The 26,086-nt window shown below is 36.1% G+C and overlaps 2 protein-coding genes across 2 annotated transcripts; both read right to left on the reverse strand.

Moving 5' to 3' along the window:
• Window positions 1–7,565: 7,565 nt before the first annotated feature.
• Window positions 7,566–9,107, reverse strand: LOC131860415 (uncharacterized). Its single transcript, XM_059214828.1, has 2 exons — window positions 8,627–9,107; window positions 7,566–7,870 (listed from the first exon to the last, which is right to left on the reverse strand). The coding sequence occupies exons 1-2, from the start codon at window positions 9,105–9,107 to the stop codon at window positions 7,566–7,568; spliced, it is 786 nt and encodes a 261-aa protein (XP_059070811.1).
• Window positions 9,108–23,978: 14,871 nt separating this feature from the next.
• LOC131860416 (uncharacterized) lies at window positions 23,979–25,295 on the reverse strand. The gene has a single exon (XM_059214829.1). It carries the CDS (start codon window positions 25,293–25,295, stop codon window positions 23,979–23,981), a length of 1,317 nt encoding a protein of 438 aa, XP_059070812.1.
• Between the last annotated feature and the right edge of the window lie 791 nt (window positions 25,296–26,086).

Raw genomic sequence — 26,086 nt, forward strand, 5'->3', positions numbered from 1 at the left:
ATACCGAGTGAAGATCTCTTCATATAAAAATTCCGCTACCTTATTATCCCTAGCATGCTTGAATGCTTTGACCTCTACTCAGTTTGTGACATAGTCGGTAAAAACAAGAATGTATGACCGACCATTTGATGATGGATCAATTGGCCCAACAAAGTCTAAGCCCCATTTGTCAAATGGTGTAACAACCACCTGGGGGTGTAAAGGCATTTCATCAGACCGAGTTGGTCTTCCCATTCTCTGGCATTTGTCACATTTTCTAGTATATTTGACTACATCCTTGTGAAAGGTTGGCCAATAATATCTTATAGTTAATATCTTGAGAGCTATTCTTTTGGCAGCAAAGTGACCTCCACAAGGCTCATCATGACAAGCGTGAAGTATATCATATGTCTCATCTTCTCTAACAAAACACCTCATAACTTGATCTGGTCCTATATAAAATAAGCAATCTGCTATCCATGAGAAGTTGAAACTCTTTTCTACTAGCAATATTTTTTCTTTTGGTGACAAATGAGGAGGTATCTTGTTAGCTGCTAAGTAGTTAGCTGCTAAGTAGTTAGCTATATCAACATACCATGGACTGTTCAAATTAATTGAAAATAAATGCTCATCTGGAAAAGAATCATCAATGGCTTCAGGATTATCTGGTGTTTGAATTCTAGACGAAAAATCTGCCACCACATTTGCTTTACTTGGTTTATCTATGATAGTAATGCCAAATTCTTGCATTAACAACAACCATCTTGTCAATCTACCTGTAATGGAACTTTTGTTCATGAGGTACCTGATGGTTGCATGATCAATATGCACAAAGATTTGATAACCTGTTATGTAGTGCCTAAAATTATTGAGGGCATAGATGACAACTAAAATTTCCTTTTCAGTGACAGTATAATTCAGCTCTGGTCCTTGCAAATTTTTACTGATATAATAAATTGCATTTTCCAAAACTGCTCCTATTGCAAAATCGGATGCATCTGTATGAATGTGAAAAGGAAGAGGCCAATCAGGTCCTTCAAGCACAAGGGCCTGAGTTAAGGCTCCTTTTAGTTTAGAAAATGCCTCTTCACATGTAGCTGTCCATTCAAACTCAACATCTTTTGTTAATAGAGAATACAAAGGTCTTGCTATTTTACTAATGTCCTTGATAAATCTCTTGTAGTACCCTGGATGGCCTAAAAAACTTCTTACATCCTTTTGTTTTGTAGGGGCAGGAAGAGCAATTATTACCTCAATTTTGGTTGGATTTACTTAAATACCTGAATGAGAAATACGATGCCCCAACACTATACCTTCTTGCATCATCATAAAACATTTTTCACTATTTAGGGATAAATTGTGATCCTCACACCGCTGCAACACTTTGGCCAGATTTTGTAATGCTTCCTTAAAGGTGGCCCCATAAGCAGTAAAATCATCCATGTAAATTTCCATACAATCATGAGATATATCTGAAAATATACTAAGGACAACTCTTTGAAAGGTTGTAGGAGCATTACATAAACCAAAAGGGAGAACTGAATAGGCATATGTGCCCCAGGGGCAGGTAAAGGTGGTCTTTTTCTGAACTTCCGGAGCTATTCTTATCTGATTATAACCACTAAACCCATCCAAGAATGAAAAGTATTGCTTACCTACCAGAGAATCTAACACTTGATCTATGAATGGAAGTGGGAAGTGATCCTCTTTGGTAGCAATGTTGAGCTCCCTATAGTCCACACAAAATCTCCATTTCCCTCCTTTCTTTGGAACTATAACTAGGGGGAAACCCATTGACTGTCTGAAATAGGGTAAATGAATCATGCATTAAGCAACTTTTGTAGTTCCTCTTTAACTATTTCCCTTAGGGTAGGATTAATCCTTCGTTGAGGCTATCTAATTGGTTTAAAATCTTCTCTAATACAAATCCCATGGGTACACAATGTAGGATTTAATCCCTTCATGTCATGATAATCCCATGTGAAGGATTGTTGTTTAACTTTGAGTAATTATATTAATGACAATCTTTGATCTGCTACTAATTGACTATTGAGATTCAAATTTCTTCCTGTGACAACCTCTATTTGAGTAACTGGCTCAAAATTAGATATTTCAGATAGACAAGAGGTTTGAATCTCTTGTGGTAGTAATGTATGAAATATGTCTGTGGCTGCAAGAGAATCTAAAGAGCTTGCAAACATACGAAGAGTATGCAAAGGACTTGCTGGTATACCTGTGGACTATTGAGCTGTTCCATAATGATTTCTTATGATGTTAGAGAGTACCATATCATCCTCTTGAAGTGATATGAATGGTTCCCTTGTTAACATCATTAGTTGTTGAACATAATTAATTTCCTCTGCTTCTTCTCCTATATCTGGCCATACTACTTGTTCTTGATCAAGTTGTGGTTGTGCTGGAGAATAGAGTGCAAGAGTTTTAGTAGTAATACCGTCTGAAATGGTCATGTCCCCTGATCTGCAACCTATGTAAGCATCAATTGTAGCAAGCCAAGGTATTCCCAAAATGATTAAATATCCCCCCAATGTTTCCTTAGGAGAGAGTATTATAAAATCAGCCAGGTATTCCCAAGAATCTAACGTGACAACAATATCTTCAACCATCCCTTTAGGCTGGACAATAGAGCTATCAACAAATGCAGGACTGTTGGGTTGATCTAAGACTAGTAATGTTGAGTTGCTACATGGCATCTTTAGTCATCACATTTATGGCTGCTTCTAAGTCTATCAAAGAATTTTTAATTTGAGTTCCATTAATAACTACCTTCACAATAGGGCTACCTGGGTCAGAATATTTAGGGACAACAATTTTTTTTAACATAATATCAACCAGTTGTCCTACTACATGCACTGTTTTTGGGTCCTTTTTCTTTCTCCCAGGTTTCTTCAAACATGCTTCCTTAATAGATTTTCCATATATGGGAATGTCCTTAATAACTTGAAACAATGGAATCTTTACACATATATGTTTTAACTGATCAATAAGATCAAAAGCTATATCATCCTACTGCCTAGACACTTCTACCTGCAATCTTTGAGGAAACGAGGGAGTTCTTACATGTGTGTCTGGAGTCTGTTGAGGGTTTCCAGGTTGATTAGGTCTAGTGTCCTGAGAAATCTCTGCAGATGGAAATTCCATTATGACTGGATGAGATGGAGTAGGCAGCGTTGTTCTTGACCGTAAGTGAATATCACTTATATAGAGAGAATATGCAGGATAGTTATTAGGATCAGTTGAAAAAACTTGTTGTTGTTGCTGGGGTTTGTTATTTGGATTTGGCACAAGCTGTGTTGGCAATTGGTTTGGCTTGGGTGGAGTAGCATTAGGAGTTGGTGGCATTAAAGCCGGCTGTTGGGACTGTTGTTGTGGCTGCAAGAAACCTGATGATTGGTTCGCCCATTTATGTCCTCCCCTCCATTGCGGTGACTGTTTCCAGTTACCTTGGAGAAGTGACCAATTCCCTTGTGGTTGTTGCCATTGAGAGGAAAGACTCTGATAATTAGGCCAAGGGTTTTGAGAGTTATTCCAAGACCGAGGAGCGTAATTTCCAAAATTTTGGGAGTATGGAGGTTGCGACTGATTGTTCTGTGCATTGAAGTTCATATAAGGATTAGAAAATGATAATGGATCTCGTGGCATACCTTGTATTGGAGGCCAAGGCCTTCGTTGTGCAACATAAAAGAGTTGTTCATTGTCTCCATAGACAGGTTTGAAATCTGGGGAAGTCTGCTGGCTATCAATCTTAGCTAGCAGTTTACATTTATAGTCCTTTTCTCGACAGTGAGGACAAAATTCAGCAAGCATAGCCTATGCCTCCTCATGCTTCTTTCTTGCCTGAAGTGTATCCAATTGAGTAGCCATATTATTGATAATATCCTCCTTAAAATCCTTTAACAAATGAGTTATTTCTATCCTTGAAGCTATTGTAGATGACTTTTTAATTGAAGAACCAAGCCTATAGTGTCATCCCCTCTTGGCTGCAGCTCTGGAGTACTTTTGATAGATTTGTCTGATGTCATCCCAGTGAACTTGAGTAATATATCCTCCTCCCATGAGGTCTAAGGAGTCAAAACAATCTTTATTGCTTCCCCTTAGAAATGTCAACTTGATGGAATCTTCACTCAGAGTGCTATGCTTGGATTTTCTGACACTAAACATAAACCTCTCCAAATAATCTTCCAGGCTTTCATCTTTTTTTTGTGTCATCCTGAAGATATCATCACCATGTTGGTCCATTCCCTTGCAATAGTCTTTTTACTTATCCAAGAAGTTTGTCTTCATCTCCTCCCAGGTAGTGATTACATCTCTTCCTTGACTCATAAACCATCTCAGGGCAACTTCTTTCAAAGTAGCAAGGAATACCTTGAGTTTATGGGTGCCAGTGGTATAATCATAACTTCTACAAAGGATGTCGAATTCAAACAAAAGAGTATCCGGATCTTCTGTTGCCAAACCATGAAATTTTGGAAGAGAAGAAGTTAGTATATTCTTCAAATTTGCATTATCATGTTGGTTAGGAAGGGGAAAATCAAAGGTTGGGTTTACAAGCGGAGGTGGAGGATTTGCTGCCATTGGTCCCTGATAAAGGACTAAAGGTAAAATGTTTTTCTCAGGGGGTTTATTTAGGAAGTCTAGGTCTCCTTTTGACATATTAAAAACTCCTCTATTTCGCACATAAGTTTCTGCAAAAGGGTTTACTTCAGGTGCTTGATCTGATCTTATATCTTGAGTGGAATGTGAGGGAAGAAATCTTCCTAATGCATCTCTTATCCTCCTATGCATGTAGATTAATGAAGAAAATCAAAAATATAACTAAAAACTTAAAACTAATGGTTACAACAGGTTCTTAGTTTGGCACCATCCCTGACAACGACGTCAAAAATATTGGTCCTCACAACTGGAATGACAGCTAGGTAATAAAACACAATTCAAAGAAAGGATATATTTGAATAGGCAACTTTCCTATAGAAAATGCTCATTTACTTATCGACTAGGGACGTAAACTTAAAATGGGCCAGCACTATATGTGCACCAAGTTCATATCACAACCATTCTATATTACTGCAAAAAAGGAAATTCTTTGCAGTAAACATGCAAAATTTTAATGAACTCACAACTAGAAATCACTCAAACAATTACTACTAAATAATAACATTCTGGAAAGCGGATAGGAACTAAGTTCTGCCACTGTGGCTATAGGAACAAACACAGGAACTATTTCTAGTGGTTGCAGGAACAAACAATTGCTGAAACAACTACTACCGAAGAATGGAAACTAACTGAAAAACACAAAGGATTACTCACCAAGTGGGCCCCCTTGAGTGAGCATATCTAGAACTTTTAGATTACAATTGTTAAGCTTTTAAAATCACATTGATCTCTTTATTCCATTTTGACTATGAAAATACATAAAATATCAGAAGACTGAGTGTTACAAATATGATGGTCATTCTCTAGTATCCTCGAGAAGAGAGAGAGACCATTTTATTTAAAATGAAGCTTATAACAGATTCCTAACTGATCGACCACATTCCTATGGAATAGGCGAATAGGATTCATTAAACAAAAGAAGAAGAAGTAAGTGCAGGAAAACAAAACAACATCTGTCCTGCAACTGAGAAAATATAGCATGACATGCTTCCTAGATCTAAGATCCACTAAGAACAGTTATAAATGTTCCATAAATTATTTTGCTGAAGAACCGGTCAAGTGGCTTTGATGTCCCTTATTACTGCTTTCCTTTGACTGGGTCTACATTGCGACTATATACTTGGTGCTTCTTTAAACCACCACTTAGTCTTTCATTCTCCTTTGCCGACCTTGCATCATGATATTAATGTGCACAAAAAACATGTGTATATACTAATGCTAACATGATATAATTTAAACCATACTTAAGATTGATTTGAGATACTTGCATAGATAAATCATTTAAAAAAACCATTATATGACAACCTTAAGTATAAGTCAAATAAGTTTCAGAAACACTTAAAAGGTATGAACTAGGAGAGTATCCTGATCCAAATCTCATCTAATCACAAGACCTAGGCAAGAGTATTATAACAAAAATCTATCAAAATAGAGCCATTATATAGGCTCAACAGGGTGCTCACCCCTTTTGTCTATGTCTTTCTGGGTTAGGACCACAACAATGCTATAATAGCTAGAGAAAACATATATTATAAAATCCTTAGACATATCAGGGTTGGATAGCACGGGGGTTGAACATATGGCATCCTTGATTTTCTCGAAAGCCTCTTTAGCTTCAGGAGTCCATTTAAAATGCGTTTCCTTCTTAAGCATTAGAGTGATAGGCCTCACCATACCTACAAAGACTGAAATAAAGCGGCTAACGAAGTTAACCTTACCTAAGAAAGTCTGGACGCCTTCTATTGACAGGAAGAGGAAGCTCCTTTATTGCCTTCACTCGATCAGGATCGATATAGGCTCTTTCCTTTGACACTACGTGCCCTAGTAATTTTCCTTGCGGGACCCCAAAAATACATTTCTTTGGGTTCAAAGAGATGCCAAACTCCATACACTTTTGGAACACTAGCTCAAGATGATTGAAATGATCTTCTTTGTGTTTTGAAAACATGGTCAAGTCATCCAAATATATGTGGATGATTTTGTTAATAAGCTCCTTGAAGGCCAGATCCTTAGCTCTTTGAAAAGTTGCATCAACATTCAACAACCCAAACGACATTTTTTGATAAGCGAATGTTTCCCATTTAGTCGTGAAGGTTGTCTTATGTTGATCTTCTGGCTTCACCAATACTTGGTTATAACCTGAGAAACCATCTAACATTGAAAACATCTCTGACCCTGATACCATGCTTAACAACTGTTCCATTGGTGGCAAAGGATAATGGTCTTTTAGAAACGCTTGGTTCAGGTCTCAAAAATCCACACAAAGTTGGATATCCCTATTCTTTTTCCTGAATGGCACCAAATTAGATACCCATGTACTGTGCTTGATGGGATATATGATTTTTGATTCAATCAACTTTTTCAATTACTGGGCCAAAAGGAACTTGATTTTGGATTGATAGGTCTCTACTTCTATTGGACCAACTTGGCCCCATCAATAAGCTCAATGGTGTGCTGAATGATTCTAGGATAATACCCTTTTAAATCTTTAGAGGACAATGTTAGTACACCTACATACTCATCGCAATATTGGGCAATCTCTTTTGGTCTTCTGAAGGAACTTCCTTTTCGATCTTGAGTATTCTCCCACATCCTACCAACATTTCGGCGTAGTCCCCTTTATCAGTCGTAAGTTTTTGCCTGTCATTTTTGGGATCATCATGGTTGAACAAATTTTCTAGGGTGATTAATCCATTAGGGAGGTTGTTGGATTTCAGTTGAATGATCTGATCTCCATAAGATTCTTTTACCTTAGGTTGTAGTTGTTCTGCAAAATCCCTTGAGTTTTGAATGAACAAGGCGATCTATTCATTGCTTTCAAAAACTTGCCTGTGGGTGTCATTATCAAGAATAGCTGGTCGAACGATCATACAGACCACCTGGGGGTTGGCAAGCAGGTCCACAACAGGGTCAAATTATGATCCAATCGTAGCCATCTGATCAACGAAAGCATTTGTCTTTCGAGGAATGCTCTGGATGTTGAAAGCATCAAAGCTTTCGATTAGATCCCATGTCCTATGGCGATAGGATCTCTTATGGACATGTTTGGCACTAGAGATTCCTCGAACCTGGTGCACAATCAACTCAGAATCGCCCAGAACTTTCAATTGCTTTGTACCCATCTTCTCTGCCAAGCTTAAGCCTTGGATCAGTCCTTTATATTTTGCTTCATTGTTAGAGTAGGCAAATTCTAGACGAAAAGACTTTAGGATCCATTGACCTGAAGGTTAAGTAAAGTAAATCCTAGCCCCTGAACCTACTTTACATCTCGCACCATCAAAGTGTAGGGTCCAGATTGCAGAAGACAACTCTTCTTTGGTCAATGGTTCTTTGGTAAGTTTTGGAATGACTTGATTTTCGTCAAAAATGAAGTAAGTACCAAGACCTGTGGCATGGTAGTTGGAGTATGGATCAAAATCTATGAATTCATTGAGAAATATCTCCTGATCTGGTGGAATATCCCCAGTTACTTCTTCATCCTCGAGAATCTCTATGGTTTTCTTTTCTTCGTTGGAGATGGAGGTATGAGTTGGTTCAAAATTGAGCATAGCTTGATCCACTACATGTTCAGCGTGAAAGGGTTCTCAAAGGATTTTGAGTTTGGCACCATGTTGGGTTCAAAAGATAAGGTGGATCCAATCTAAGGATATGTAACCTCCTATTTTGGCATTGAAGTCTCGAGAAAGGTAGAGGCCAAAAATAGGCGGGATGTCAATAACTACCACTTATTGAGGCACGGTGATAGTAGGACATGCAAACAACGTCAGTGAAAGGTTTTTGATAAGACCCATGGTCTGGACCTTATTCCCATCTAGCTTCATAACACCCCTATTTAAAGGCTCATATTTGATATTCAAAACCTCAGCGATTTGCTTAGGCATGACGGTGGTGCTAGCACTAGAATCTATCATAGAATTATGCAAAACCTTATCCCCAACTATGAGGGTAAAAAAAAAAGGATTTGGTTTAGGCTTACCTTCCATTTGGGATTTAGGAGGTATGGCTTGATTCGTCAACATGGTTGGTGAGAACGATCTCTCTGCGGAGGGCTGAAACCTTTCTTCGCTGATCTGTGGAGCTTTAGTGACATTTTTGCCTGAAGTTTTCCCCACCTTGGATAGAGCTTCTTTCAGCCAATTATTTTGCTCTGGGATACTAAGGAGATCCCATACAGAGATGTTGGCTGGGGCTTTCTTCAGTTGTTCTAACACGTCCAATAATGACGACACCATCGCCTTTGTCTCTCTTGGCTTATAAGGGATAGACTCCTTTCTTGGGTATGTGATAGCAACTGAGGGTTGTTCAGGAGCTTTATCTATAGCCAATTTCCCTTGCGTGCTTATATTCTCCCCCATGAAGCACCTTTTCAAGAAGAGATTGTAATCTGATTGCACTTGAGGAGCCCCCGAGTTTGATGTGGCTGCACCATTTGTGAGCACAAAATCTTCATTCTCCATCTAAGAGAATAGTGCGTGGTCCGGAGCTATCTCCACTTCTTGTTGCATTGACATACCTTGCATCTAGGCAATGAGAGATGCATTATCCATGCCAGGGGATGCATAAACCGAATCATCTGGTACCACGCCTAGGTTCCGTTGTTGTGCAATTTTTTATTGCAGATTGCCTCTTGGACAATTTCTTGGAGTGTGGGCATTGTTACATGGAAAACACCAAGAATTGGTATCATCCACTAAATTATTTTGTCCCACTATCAACTCTTTACCGATGTTAGGATAAATGATCTGGAATGTATTGGGTACCGGAACTATCTGGCTATTTGGCTGACTTGGGGAAGTTCGGTTGTTTGCATACTGGTTTTGCTAATATGCGGGTCTATTCCCTTGGAAATTTTGTTGAAAAGGGGGTCTAGCAGGTGGGATTTGAGACCTTTTCAGATTGACAATCTCGTTCGAGAAAGTTCTCAATAAAAATTTTCATATCGCTGACCTTCGTGGCCAAAGACAATTGTGGAGGCGAATCCATTTGCTGGGGTCCGTGGTACATGTACATATATTGAGGAGCAGATGTGCTGGGAACAGTTGTTTCAGGGGCCTGACTTGATAGCTCGGGAAAGACCGACATGAGTGGTCATGGCACAATCTTCCTGACATCGATCATATTATTTTCTGTTTGGATTGCTAATTCAAACACTTGCGGGAGGGTATTACCTCCTAGAGATTGAATCATCACTGATATATCGAAGTTGAAGGCCTTCAGATAAAAGACGAATGCCATATCCGCAGGAGGGTGGGCGAACGATGATATTCTTTGCCAGGTCCTCTGGAACCTTAAATTGAATTCCGCCACTACTTCTTGAGGGGCTCTCTTTATCACAATCAATTGGTGCATCAAGGATGACCTATCGACCTTGTCAGAGAATCTCTGAAAGAAGTGGTCGCCCAGCTAATCCTAGTTAGCTATAGTATTTGGACCCAAGGATCTATACCAATCTAGCGCTCTCCCTTTAAAAGATTCCACGAGCAATCTCAAAGCTATATTTTGCTCGGTGATACCACAGACGATGCAGACATTGGCTATATCTTGTAGGTGTTCCTCTGGGGTCTTGTGACATTCTCCGGTGAATTTAGGGATGACCTTTAGCGCGGAGGAGGGAATCAACGCCCACACTACAGGTGGAGTGGGAGGGATGAGAGGGATTCTGTTATTCCAAGTCACAAAATTTCTAGGAGGAATCTGTGCCATTATTGTAGGAACGATTGCAGGGAAGATAAGTGGGCTCTGGGAAGAAGAGGCTGCAACCGAATGAACGTTTACCAGGGGTGGAAGGAGTAAACTTGGATTTAAAGTTGTTTGACTCCTGGTAACGGGCCCGTGACTCATAAACTAGCTTAGGCTTATTTAAAATTTGGGTCCCACCGGGCGTGCCAAAAAAAGAACTGTTGACTCTTAATTTTACCTTAAATGTGAACAACCTTATGGGAAATTCAGTGATGGGGGACCTATTGCGCAAAACCCACTGAATGACCCCCAGGTTTAAGAAGTCGACTCTTCATACAATTGGGGAGAAAAGAGGAAGGAGGAAACTTAAAGAAAAATGGTCTACACTATTTAGGCGATGCACCAGAACATTTTGGAAAAGCATTAACAACATTTAAAACCTAGAAATATCTGGTTTTAAAGCCCATTAAACAATCTACATGCTCAGAACCATTCAAGAGAATAATGCAACATAACACTCATTCAACATAAAATGATATTAACTATTCATTCAACAGATACCAAGTCTCAAAACATAGTTTAATCCGTGAAGTCTCACAACAAATATCATAGAAGTTATTGAACTTGAAAACAACACAAAAGTCAATATATTAAGCTTCAAAAAAACCCATCACAAAGGCCATAGGCACAATCTGATCTATCTATCATTCACCAAATTAAATCAACATAAAGACTTCTTCAAATGAGCCAAAGTCTAAAAAAACTCTTTGAAAGTCTGAACCCCTCTAAGCAAGGAAAAGAAAGCATAAATAGAGCTCGTAGCTCCTAACTAACAACCAACGGCAACAACAACATCCTAGCAACCGCTCCTGACAAGAAAACCTGGTGTGGCACCCAGCGAGACACTACCCAACAAAACCACCTTCAAAGTTGCTATCTCTACCACGTCATGGTGATCTCCATACCTACCCAACAAGAAAACCATGATGCACATGACATCCTAGTTCACAAGCCACTATGAAAGACATGCGGCAGCTCTGGGGACATCTGAAAATGAGCACAGAAACATAACCAAATTGGGCAGCGCGGAGGCACCGAGTGTCCTTATCCTCGCATGATGAATGGTGGACCGAGAAACGTACCATGTTACAAAAAACCAGCGACGCAACAACTTTGCGTTCTCCCTACTTTGAACGAAAAAATGCGAGCACCTAGAGGAAATGTTGAGATGCCACTTGGCTCACACGCTGGCGAACAGGAAAAAGGCCAAAGGCAAAGAAGAACACTGCCACTTGATTAAAATGGCGCCTACGAGCAATCCCGAAATAATATCAACATATACATAACAAAACATAGGCATTCAATTGCCTCAAGCTAAAATATATAATTACAAGATAATACACAATAAAGAGATGAGATGCGTCCATTGATCGTCAATCCATAAGCTATCTTTAGTTCAATCCTTCGAATGAAGACGAAAACAAGATTCAACTACTTTTTCGACCCAACTTTGAAGCATACACTTCCTTGAAATTCTCATTCAAACAAGAATACTCGATCCTGCATGAATTGCTTAGCAAGAAGAATTTGATATGCAAGATGAAATCTTGGTGCATGTCTAGAATGACATATGCATTTTCTATTATTCTAATTCATTTAAGAAACAAGCAAGATCAATACAAGGATATGGTAGAGAGTCATAAAGAAATCCATCTATTCCAATGGTCAATAAGTTACTCGGCTAAGTATAATGCCAAGCATAGCAATAAAAATAGTTTAGAAAAACAAACTATACTCTCTATAACCCCATATTCGGCACCCATCCTTGAAGATAAACTTTTCCCACATACACATGACTAGCATAATCATTCATCTAGCATTCCAATTTCCTTTTCATTCAATATAAACCAAATACAATTTTGAAGTAAACAATCTTTTCATTTTCAACATAATAAGGTAAGTTTTAAAAATAAGAAGGTTAACACATGTATGCACATATTTGCATATAAACAGAATACAAAAAAATGAAGATATGAGCACATATTTTTTTAAATCTATATTTCCTAATGTGTTCTAAGTATTTGTTTAGCATGCAAAAACTCATAGTTTTTTCATTCATCTTCTATGTTTCTGTTTTTCCATTGGAAATTAATAACAACAATCTATTTTCATTGATAAGGCTCATACGTATATATTTTATATGTAATCTAATGTTTTCTGTTTCTCATGTTTGCTACAGGTATTCAAAAGATAATCTAATGTTTACTACGTTTTCAGAAGTTGTCTCTTCTCAGTTTGAAATATGAAAATACATGAACGACATATAAAGAAATCCATTATATATATATATATATATATATATATATATATATATATATATATATATATATATATATATATATATATATATATATATATATATATGTTGTTGAGTGATTTATCACTGTGAATATCAACATGTATAATGAAGACAATCATACTGAGATCATATATCTAGCAGAGATAAATTGAACAAGAAAAGTTGAAAAAATGTGTATTTTGGAAATGTTTTTCATCTGCATATGTAAATCTGAAAAATACTTGTTTCAGATTCATGATTTTCTACAATCTATATATATGTGTATGTATATATACACACATATATATGTATATATGTATGTATCTACATATATATGTGTATATATATGTATATACATACATATCAACACATATATATATATATATATATATATATATATATATATATATATATATATATATATATATATATATACATATTAATATACATGTATATATATATATATATACATGTATATTAATATGTATATATGTATATATACATATATATATATATATATATATATATATATATATATATTAATATGCATATATGTATATTTCATTTAATCACGCAGTGACTATTCATTATATATATATATATATATACGCGCATATATATATATCTATATATATGTACATATATATATAAAACAATAACACAGTGTGATACAAACTCAGCATGACAGAGTTTCTTTATTCAACCAAAAGAGATTTTCATATCAACAGAAGAAGTCCAATATTTGAAAGAGTTTTTACATATAAAATAGGTATCCAAAGAAGATGAAGAAAATATGATTTCAACAGAGGTCTTTATTCTGCAAGAAACTTTTTAAAATTCTAATAAAAAATGGAACATATCGATTCCTAACTCTATTTGGTGATTCGATGAAACAGTAGGATCTGTCGCCAAAATTTGTTTCCCATTCTAAACTTTTCCTTCTGTTTTCTTCTTTTTCCCTGCCTGCATTCGATGTCCTGTTCTGAGCAATAGAGCCTGCGAATGATATCTCTTTCTGAGAAATCCAATCAACTTATGCTTGTCGTGTGAAATATCTCTTTACCCCCCAACTCGGGCTGTGCGAGTCAAACTGCGGAATCTACTGCTGTTAACAATTATTGACTTATATAATTTATATATGTCAATAATTAAACTCCAAAATGAAGGAATATAAGCATAGTATTCCATTTTTTTCTCATATAGAAATATATAGATCATTTGCACATACAATGCATATAAAACAATCATCAAAATTAAGTATAATCATTTAAAAGCGTTTGAATCATTCTTTCTTTAAATCAATAACATCGGTTATGATCAATCAATACGAAATTCATCATTTAAATTTATACAAACGCTCCAATTAAAGTCATTTAAATCATCCATCTTGACAAGATGCAATTTATGAATTCTAATGTGGTGTGTGAGATTACATCTCCATACCGAATTCAAAAAGCTAAAACAACTTTACCTGAACCAAATTCTCGTCTTCATACACGTTCACCTGTTCTTGCATTCACTTGCACTCGATTGTTCATTAGCATTGACAATCCCAAATTTTTCACAATAAAAAAATTTAGATCATTCATTCGCATTTAAATTTCTACTTCAATTCTATTTCCATTTCATCCATATATCATAAAATATAAATAATTTTCCTAATTTAATAATTGTAATTAAATATAAATAAAAATAGTACGTGACATTGACTTTGTTATTCAGTCTACAAGTAGGGATGAAAGGATGAAATTGCTTTCAAAATTTATCAATGATGCATTAAGGGAAGTGACCGTGAACTTCAACATCATAGAGGAACAGTTGTGAAGACAACTGATAATTAATACTTTACAAATAGATAGGGATTATTTACTGTGTGCAGCGAAATCAAAGGAAAAAGGCCAATGTGTCAAAAAATGAATTTGCTAAAAATTGTGAAGACTCTTTCCTGCTGAGAATATATTTATGTCAACTCTCAAAACTCTGCAACATTCACAATCAAAATGACCGTGTGTATATATATATGAGGTTAGACGGTTGACATAAAGTATTGGCCTTTACAACAGTTATTCCTTTCTTTATATATATATATTCTTGTGCTAAAAAGAAACATTTTCTAAATGTAAAAGGATATTTTTGGATTTATAAAGTTTCTTCTTAAAGAGGAGAAGAAGCTTGAATTGAAGTTATTCTGATATTTGATTATTTTGAATGTTTTTAAAGAAAAATAAGGGGTTTTCTTGACTAAAATATATAGAATACAAGAGCAAGAGCATCCAACAAGGCATGGAACAATAACTAAGAGATGAAATACAACAACAAAGAACCTAAAGAAAAACAAGTCTTTTGCATTAATTGTGTTGTCATACCCACATTTTACATGTAATCTAGAGGAGAGGACACAATAGTTGAAGGCGTTCCAATTGTTGTGATAGTAGTAGTTGATTTAATACTCGTCGATTTGATACCCATATTTGTTGATTTAATGTCCAATATTTTTGACAAGATTGCACCAATAGTTGTGACTTTAAAGTTGTTATTGCTACGATGAATACTAATAATTGAATGAAATATACTCTTTGTTATTAAAAGAAACCAATCATGTGATGCCATATTAGTTGTACAAGTATGGGGACCTCTTTTGCACAACTATTGAACTCACCTTTTTTTGGGCTGTTTTGGACACCTTTGCAAAAAGCATGTTGATGTGGCATCATATTTGATAATGTGGCATTGAAACCATAGTTATAAGTAGGGGACTTGCCAAGTAAGCTACTATAAAAAATTGGGAGTGATTTGAAATTAGGTAGGATTTTGAGGAGCGTGAAGTTAGGGTGCACAACTACTGGGTCCTCTCCCTTAGAATACAACTTTACAATTTTTTTTAAAAAATATTCTAAATGTTATGCAAACTCTTAGAGATCACCTAGTCAAAACTAAGTTTGTAGTATTTAAAAGATAAGCGTTAATATAATTCATTAATCATATGTATTCAAATTAAATCGAAAAAGCTAATTGATTAATCCTACATTAATATCTTCTTCAAACATTATTAAACTAAATAAGGAAGATATTTGAAAACACAACCGGCTCGCTAATTCCTATTTGCTTAAGTATTTTGATAATTCCCAATTCAACTAGTCTTAGAACAACAACATCAATCATTTGAAAATAAGGTTTATTCCATAATATTTAATGTTTGCAAGCAAACTTTTTGATTAATAAAAAATAGGTTTTGAAGGGACCCCGAAACCCTTTACAAGCAAGACTTAAACAACAAAGCCACGAGAAACAAAGAGGATCAAAACTAAAAGGAAAAAAACCAGCGGAAAATCAAAAAAAACCCACAAAAGCCCCGAAAAGCCAGTAGGCCATCCAGGAATCAGATTTTATCCTAGGCTTTAGCTAGGGTGCTGCTAATATCTTGCAGCTCTTTGATGTTGTCTTTGAAATTGGGAGGGTCCTTGGCCGCAGTAGCCACAACTTTCTTGATACTGGCCCTGGTTCTCTTTGCAGTTCTGCTCGCCGGGGTAGCATCACCGCCACTTCCAGTCTGGATGGTCTCCTCCTCCAGGTCAAGATCCACAACCAGTTTAGGAGTATGATCAAAGACCTTGGCAATGTCTTCCAGGTTTTTGGTGACAACAGAGAGGATATTTGGGATAAATCCCATCAGATTTTTCATCGCTTCTTTTCCCTCTTCCAACGATTTTACCTTGTTCTCCATTTCTTGCTTCCAATTAATATGCTCTCTGTTTTCATCCTCCCTCTTTTTATCCGAATTTATCCCTTTCTTCTCCAGATTTTTCAGGGTTTCGTAAGTCCGTTTGTCGAAATTCATTCTGGCCTCTGAGAGCTTCTTGAGATTATCCAGGATAAGCACCTCACCAGCACTTTCCTTGTCCTTGCTGTCCCTTTCCTCAGTTAGGTTCTTCTTAGAGCCTTTGTTTGTTTCCTTCTCAGAATTAACTTCGGTTTCCTCATTATCCTTGGGAGCTGTCTCCTCCATCAGATGGCTGTTGTCCTTATCAAGGTGATCACTTAGAATAGGGCTATCTTGACCAGGCTCGGAATCTCCACTTTCTTCCTCGTTGCCCAGCTCCTCTTCTTTCCAGCTGTCTTCACCGTTAGTGTCGTCCGTCTCCATACCACTACTTTCCTTGACAATGTCCTCAATTTCCAGCCCGGGGGCGCTTTTCCTTTTCTTGTTGGATGACGCCTTCTCCTTGCTAGTATCTCCCTCTTCCATCCTCCTTTTACCTGGGGAAGCAAAAATCCACTTATTTTCTTGCAGAGCGAGGGTTTTGCAATGCTCATAGATGAGCAGCAGGAGCCCAAAGTGGAGAATCGAGCTAGAGGGGTTAGTCCTGTGCTTGTTATTAAAGAAGGTGATACATTTTATTAAAGGGACAAAGTTTAAATTTAAAAGGTCTTATTTTTGAAATCTAAAAGGATAAAGGATAATTTTTTTTTGAAGTTATAATTTAAGACAAAGTGTCCTAACCTTATGGTCGCTCACCATGATCCAAATTAACATTAAAGTGAGGTTAGATTAAGTTAAACCAATTTAAAAAGAGTTTAGTGTTTCCAAAAAGATTGAACATTCAATAGAAAAATCCAAATGATCCAATAAACTATTTCTTTCTTTTCATTTCTCTCTTCTTTATTTTCTTTTAATTTATTGGTAGAGGATCCCATGAGAAGAAGAAAGAATCAAGAGAAGAATGAGTTCTCTTATATAGTATTGGTCCTCTTTGTGTTGTAATTTTAAAAAAATCCTCTCCCAAATTATTTTTCTGTTATTTTTCTTCTTTCACAAACACACACAAATTGCCAATCAAATATACAACAGATTTGTTATTATAAGCTCTTTATTGTGCATGAAACTAGAAATATATTTTGTTTGTCCATAAAAAACCTCAATGTTAAAAGATATGTTCAAAATTATGCCTAGCCCTTGGTTACATACTTAATGCCTTTAAAAATCAAAATAGAGCAAATTTGATACTATGCAATACATCTTAAACCAATCAAAACATGTATCCAAATTCTAACAAAATTCAAGGAATCTCTTATCCTAGAACATAATTTTCAAACAAAAATAGAACTAAACTCGACTCAATTTCAAAATACAAATTACATATAATAAAACCACATCACTTTAACTCACTAGGACACCCAATCACAACTTAGAACCTCAATAAATGAAGTATCTTTATAGGTTTTTGATGATTCTCCCCTTTCTCCATTGACACAAATTTTGTGCACATTAGTCAACATAATAATATGTCCAATATATATGCATAGTTAGATAATCATAAATTATCACATTGTGATGACAATTCACATAATTAATGTCTTGCACATTTAATTAAAACAATTTGAATCGATCTTTAAGAAAATGAAGTCATACAAACTAAATTCATTATTTATCTATTCTACCTAATCTTTATTTGACCATTTTCTTAATATTGAAGATTACCATTAAAATAGATATTGAATGCATATACTTCACCACTTCATTCACATGAGGTTCACCTTTAGTCAATTAGAGTTACCTTCATCCATATTCGCATATACTTGAAAACTCCTTGAAGTTCCTTGTCCACTCATAAGTAATATCCTCGTCAAAAGACAAAAAACACATCTTCCACAACATTTCTTATCTCTTGTTCAACTGAACTTACTCATTATTTGATACCACTTGTAATTACTTTCATATCTCAGATTGTTCAAGTAAACTTATTATATGATACCACTTGTGATTAATTTTAATCACCAAATATTACATCTCATTCTTAATTAGGTTAGATAATTTTAAATCCAAATTTACATCAAATATTCAAGCTAAATTTAGAGAGTTATAAGGTCTATGATGTAGTCACCTAAATTTGACATCATTTAAATATAATCAATACATTACGGTACAAGAGCTAATGATATCCCAAATAAATATATTTTTAAAATACTTATACAAATTACTTGCCAATATAAAACATCTTAGGAGCGAGATAGAAATGTCAGAGCGACCCATGTGATTCACCAACATGACTAATGATATCCACCATATAAAAAAAATGGGTTGCACAATTTTTTAATTGGTTTGCTTACTAGCAATAATGAACATACCAAGAAGTTGTATTAGTCACACTTGCATATATGATCTGTTAAATAGGGAAAGTAATAGTAAAATAATTTGAAAGAGAATTAAATAAAGGTTGATACCATAAAGAGGAACAATACTATATATGAGAACTCATTCTTCTCTTGACTCTTCCTTCTTCTCCATGGGATCCTCTACTTGTAGAGAAATTGAAAATAAAGAATAGGGAAATGATAAGAAAGAAAACACTTATTGAATCTTTATGGGTTACATTTTCTTCACCTAACCTCACGTTAATGTTAATTTGGATCATGGTGAGAGATCACGAGGTTAGGACCCTTCACCTTAATAAATTATCTCACCTTATTTAATGCAAAAATAATGCTTATAAACATTAAATATTATGGGATAAACTTTTATTTTCAATATGATTTATGTTACTAGTCTAAGGCTAGTTCAATTGGGAATTATCTATTGAATACTTGAGTAGATAGGATTAGTTCAATATGTCGTCATTTTGTATTATATTTCAAGTGTTGGATAGTGAAATTTCTTTCATTTGTGAACACATGGAAATAAGTGTGGAGTAGTTAAATGATAATTTGGAGAGATATAAAGCTCAGTTGGTGGCCAAAGGATATGAACAAAAATTTGGTATTGATTTTGATGAAATTTTTTCTCCTGTTGTACGGTTGAGTATAGTCAAAGTTGTTTTATCTCTTGTTGCTAGTCTTGATTTGGAGTTAGATGTTAAAACAACCTTGCTGCATGGCAATCTCTCTGAGGAGATTTATATGCAGTAGCCAAAAGGTTTTGAGGAAAGAGGCAAAGAGAATCTTGTTTGTAGGCTGAGAAAATCATTGTATGGTTTGAAACAAGCGCCATGGTGTTGGTACAAGTGGTTTGATTCCTTCATGTTGAGTTTGGGTTTTAGTAGATGTGAGGTTGATCATTGTGCCTATGTTCGAAGGTATGATGATGATAGTTTTATTATTCTACTAGTGTATGTTGATGATATGTTGGTAGCAAGTCGCAACATGTATAAAATCATCCATTTGAAAACTCAGCTTGCTAGGGAGTTTGAGATGAAGGACTTAGGCAGTGCAAATCAGAGTCTTGGAATGAGGACACATAGAGATAAAAAAACAAGAAATTATGGTTGTCATAGAAAACTTATATGGAGAAGGTTCTGCAGTGCTTCAATATGCAGAATGCACAACCGATTAGCACTCCATTTTCCATTCATATTAAGTTGTCTTCGGAACAGTGCCCTAGCACAAAAGCAGAGAAGACACATATGTCTCATGTATCGTACTCATCAGAAATAGGAAGTCTTATGTTTGCCATGGTGTGCACCAGACCAGACATTGCACAAGAAGTGGGAGTTGTTAGTAGGTACATGGTGAATCCAGGCACGGATCATTGAACAACTGTGAAGGGGATTCTCAGATATTTGAGAGGCACTTCAGATGCTGCTATCTGTTACAGTGGGAGTAGTATTCAAGTTAATGGATATGTGGATGCAGATTTTGGTGGAGACAGGGATAAGAGAAAGTCTACAACAGGTTATGTTTTTTCTTTAGTTGGAGGTGTTGTTAGTTGGGTGTCAAAGTTGCAGATAGTGGCGACATTGTTTAATACTGAGGCAGAATATATGGCAGCAACACATGCTATCAAGGAGGCAATCTGGCTTCATAGACTTTTGGGTGAATTACAAGTGAATCAAGATAACATGGTACTGCATTGTGATAGTTAAAGTGCTTTACACTTAGCACGAAACTCAACATACCATTCTAGAACAAAGCATATTGATATTCAATATCACTTTGTTCGTGAAGTGGTGGAAGGAGGACAAATCTCTTTAGCCAAGATTCACACTGATGTATACCCCAGAAATATTATGACGAAACCTATTAGTAGAGAGAAGTTTATTTGGTGCAAAACTTCTCTTAGTCTACAGATTATGTGATGATAGGTACAATTGGAAATGGTTTTTTCAGTAGAGGAATTATTCAGAGTTTGAAATTTGACTTCAAGTGGGAGAATTTTGGAATGTGAAGTCCAAATTGGGCTCTTAGCTTGCAATGATTGAGTCATCATGGACTTCTTAGGTTGAGTGCGTATTCATTTAATCAATTGATTAACTAAACTTTTCTTATCATTGGTTGTGCTAGAATGCATATTTTTTTAATAGAACAGACTCTCAATTTTTTTGGAAAAAGAGGGGAAAAAAATTATTCAGAAAAAAACCAAGAGTACAAAGCAAGGGCAAAAATCCCACACAAAGATCCAAACAACCCAAAGGGAAAAGGTCCCGAGGAACCTCCTCAAAAGCTACTACCTCTCCTTGTCATCTTCAATTAACCTATCCAAAATGCCATAATATTCTAGAGATAGGAGCTCCCGATCCTCAACATTTCAACCCCCGTAGGGTTCTTCATAGCCCCTTTGGAAAAATAGTCTACAAATTTATTTCATTCACGAGGCATATGACTAAAAGAGATATACTCCAAGGATGAGCATAAATTCAGAATCTGCCAAGCCACCATGGCTAATTGCCAATTAACATCCTCTAGATGATGAGTATTCAACATATCAATCACAATATGTGATTCAGAATCATAGGCAATCCTTCTCCAACCAAGGGAATATAATTTTTCAATTTCATGGAGAATAGCCACGAACTTCATGAGGTTATTAGAATGAACCCCCTTAAAAGCAAAAGAAAAGAACACAACCCTACTGTCACTACTTCTACTAAAACCACTGATTTTAGCAAGACCTCGATTTCCCCTAAAGGATCCATCCGTGTTAACTTTCAGATTTTCCTCAGGGGGAGGGATCCATCTCCCCTCCCTTTAAAATTTTTTCTTTGTCTTCCTCAATATCCTGCCATGAAAAGAGTTCTTCCTCGATCTCTTGCCACGGAAAGAGTTCTTCCTCGATCTCCTGCCACGAAAAAGAGTTCTTCCTCGATCTCCTGCCACCAAAAGAGTTCAAGCCATTATCAAAGAGATTTAGTTTCTTTATTCAAACCATGTCGACGACATCCACTAGAACTGATAGATCACACTTACCACCAATAGTTTCTTCAAGTTTACCAACAATATTATGCCACAAAAGGACACTTTCCAAAGCCTCCTCCTAAAATATTCTTCAATTCTTCTTGAGCCAAAGATTCCAATTAATGAAAGAGGGGCCAATAGCCCAATCAATCTAAAGAAAATGTGTCTGAGTAGGAGGTCTACCCATATTGTCCCAAAAAACCACCAGAGAGGTGACATGAACACAAGCGAGGTTCCAAATCTCTCACTAGAAATACCAAATCTCCCTTGAATAGGGGCACTGAAAGAACATATGCGAAAAAAATTCTACATTGTTTTTACACAAGACACGTATCGAAGGCCACTGAAATCCATGTTTACTCAGATTATCCCTCGGCTAAACATTTATTATGAGCTACCTACCAGAGAAAACAACTGTACTAAGGCCATGAGAATTTGTTCCAAACCTATTTCCACCAAGCAATACCCACTCTACTATACAATTTTCTATCCATATCTAGGTTTCCTGATGCAACCAAAAATTTGCCCTTCGGATCAGGACCCTAGGCTAAAGTATCACTCTCCACAAGAGAGTTGTAAAGTTTCTCGACAAGAATTCCGGTAAGCTCCTAATGATTCTCCTCAGAAACACCCATCATAATTTATACAATGGTACATCTGAAGAACTGCATATCCATTTCATTGTTTTCACAATGCTTGGTCATCAATCTCACCATTCGACTCTACAAGTCTTGAACTTCATAATATAACTATGCTCTGCCCATCACACTTATAAATATGAGCTTTTGGCTTGATTTTCTACACAATACACTTGTCTCTCATACTGGATTTCCCTATCTTTAATTGAGATAAACTTTCCAAAACAATCATGAAGTTTTAACTTAATTATAGCTTGTTCATCGCACACGAGTAGTGAGTGTAAGGTCCTTGCATAGATGAACTAGTGATAAGTTTAGAACACACAACCACTTTTAATGCTAAGATAATAAAAAAGATTGTTAATGAACTATAAAGTTTTGATTTAGATATTTGGGTAGGGGTCAAGTAGATGACATAAGCTTCTTTTAGAAATTTTTGTTTGAGATCAACTTTCCTTCATCCATCTAAATTTTGCATTAACCTCTAGACAATGATATCTTGGGCATCCCTTTTTAGTGTATGTAATTGAACACTTGACCAATTCCTCTATCGTTTGCCCTTATATGAGACATCCATTCTTCAGTTCATTGCTCACTTGTGGTATAGTCGAGGAGGGCATCTACCAGCCTCATGGGAAGGAATATAGATTTTATATGCATGGATGAATGTCTCTAGAAATTCCATTATATTTGTATAGACTCCTCCTACAATAATAAGATTCTTGAAAAGTAGATGCTTTCACATAGATATGAGATTGCATTGGTGGACACAAAATTTATCATGTAAGTCTGTATCCACTAAAATAGTATAAGTAGGCGACTCTCAAGGAATCTTATGTGAGATTTAGTATACAAACATATTTCTATTTAATAAATAAATATTTATTTACATTATAATAGTCTTCAATTAGATTAAGGTATGACAAGTTTTATTGGGTATTAATTTAGGTATAGTTCTTTATTTGTGATTTGGATAATTCAGTCATTAATAGATATAAATAATGTAGATTTTATTATTATGACCATGGATGATGTGTAATATATAGTATACCTATATTCTAAAAAATATATATGTAAAATAATGTCGAGAGATATCACATAATTGTCTTCCATGTTTATTAGTTGTCAAGAAGCACATGGAGCTGAATAATGCTGCACTCTTTCACTCTCATTAAAGATGTAACAGTTTCATATACTTAGAGACAAGTGGCAATGATTCTATTTTATTCAGAGTAATAAAATAATACTTATAGAAAAACTAAAACATGCATGCATTTACCTGTCATCTACACGCCAAATTTATTCAAAATCAATTTTTGTTTACAGATATTTGTATGCTATTGTAGATGCCTCTCAGCATAAAAATTTATCCAAAATCAATTTTTATTTACAGATATTTGTATGCCATTGTAGATGCTTCTCAGCATAATTAGAAAGTCGATGAACCCTTGATTTGGTGGTGAATGGTTTACATTAAATATTCAAATGGATGTGAATGCAGAAGAAGACTATGCCAATGTAAGATCGAATTCCTGATAAAAATCATGGCGTTTAGTCTCCGAACATCGAGTGCGGTGTGTGTTTGGCCAATAGGTTAACCAGACGGAACCTTGGACAATCCATTTCAATGTCTGTCCCTCCAAATCCTTATTGAGCCTCCATGTTACGGGATCTCCATAATCATTCTTGGCAAACACCACCCCTCCTCCTTGAGTGAAAGCTCTGCAAGCCTTGGAATACCTATCAATGGACCATGTTTTGGGGCCCAACACTGAAAATTTTGGAGGCCCATTGTTAAATACCGCCTTTGCAGTGGTGCTATCATACAGAGTCCAATCTATCTTTGCATCGCTATCATTGACGACTAACTGCTCAAAACCCCAATTGTTGATCTTCACTGTAGATGTAGTTGTAGTGGTAGCCTTGAGCCCCACATTCTTGGGTGCCTCGAATGTGGCCTCGTACGTGTTCCCTTTACCAATCTCTGTGATGGGATTCTGCGATGATCGAGTCAAGGAAACAGAATGGACGCCATGTCCATTCTTAGGGCCAATTGTCAAACAGATTTTGGAAGGAAAATGTCGTTCATTTAGAACAGAACCTGTGATCTCCATTAACCGGTGCAATGGACACACATCGCATCTCACATTATCTATTTGCAGGCAAACTTCAATCCAATGTGGATAAACATTGACAACATGTCCAAATTGAAAGATGCAGTGCAATAGGTGGTAACTCAAAGCTCGATGTAGACGTTCTTCAACCATAGAAGATCCGTTCGTGGTCTCCATGGAAACCAGTGGAGAATAGGACGTAATCTTCAAGAATCCCCCAATGTTTGAGTTGTATGAAACTCTCAACATGGATGAATGCTTCCCCGAGAATAGTAGTGATTCTGTGGTGAATCGAGAAGCCCAGTGATGCATGAAACCATGCATTTCGGAAGGTCCAAGGAGTATGCGAGCTTTTTGCTGTGCTTGAGCAAGGATTTTGGAGCAGGAAGAAGGAATCCCTGGATTAAGTTTAAACTCTTTGGAGTAGGAAAGAAAGGAAGAATGCATAGCAGTTATTAGAGAGTTGAATAGGTGCTTGTATTCGGGCGGATCAATTATGCCTCCATCAATGCCTAGTAAAGATTGTAAGAAGCAAAATCGTAGGACTCCAGACGATTCAGGTTCCCTCAAGTCGTAGGGAGCTGGAAGAGGTGATAATAAACCCCAAAACATGAATGTAGAAAAATCAAATGCCCCTTGTCTGGTTGCGCACCTACCTAAGAATGATCTTAGTTCACGTGATATCCAGGCATCAAATTCTGTAAAATCCATAGCTGCACTACTACTAATTCTTACACAAAGATAATCTCTATTTGTAGAGTGAGAAAATCTCATCTATTTAAAATAAAGAAGGCAGGATTTTCGTCCCAAAACGCGTTCGATTTAGCAATTCAACAGACGCAAAGTAGAATTATTCAGCACACCTAAAATAGGCTGAGAAATGAGATAATCTGAGTGAGAAAATATCAACTCACGTAAAATAGAGAAAGCAGAATTATTGAACACACGTAAAATAGAGAACGCAGAATTATTCAACACACGTAAAATAGCCAATTCTACTTAGTTTTGATGGAATTAGTCAACACATGTAAAATTCACGTCAACACACGTAACATAGTAGTGGATTAGGGGAAGCGTATCAGTAGTGGACATAGTTAATTTCGTGTACATAGAACTTTCAAACTGTACTTCGGATTTCATTTTTTTTTAATTGTCTCCGTATACGACTTAACTGGTTTTAACTAAGGATCTTGCTTCTAGGTAGTAACGATGCATGTTGTGGAAATCATTATATGCAGAAAGGTCAAAAAGTGGTCATTTAAAAGTGTCGTTCCATACATAAACATCTTGAGCCAATAGTAGATAACTCATAATATCCAGTAGTAATGGACAAATGCCCCGATAGTGGTGCACAGATGTCCTAGTAGTGGTGCACAAATGGGCCAGTAGCGGTGCACAAATGAGCTAATAAAGGGCATAAAAGCTTGAAAATTATCCACTATTGGTACATGTGATATTCATTAATGAACTTTTCATTATCAATCTTTTGGGCTCCTTTACAA

Source organism: Cryptomeria japonica, chromosome 11, assembly GCF_030272615.1.
Source record: "Cryptomeria japonica chromosome 11, Sugi_1.0, whole genome shotgun sequence".
NCBI lineage: Eukaryota > Viridiplantae > Streptophyta > Pinopsida > Cupressales > Cupressaceae > Cryptomeria > Cryptomeria japonica.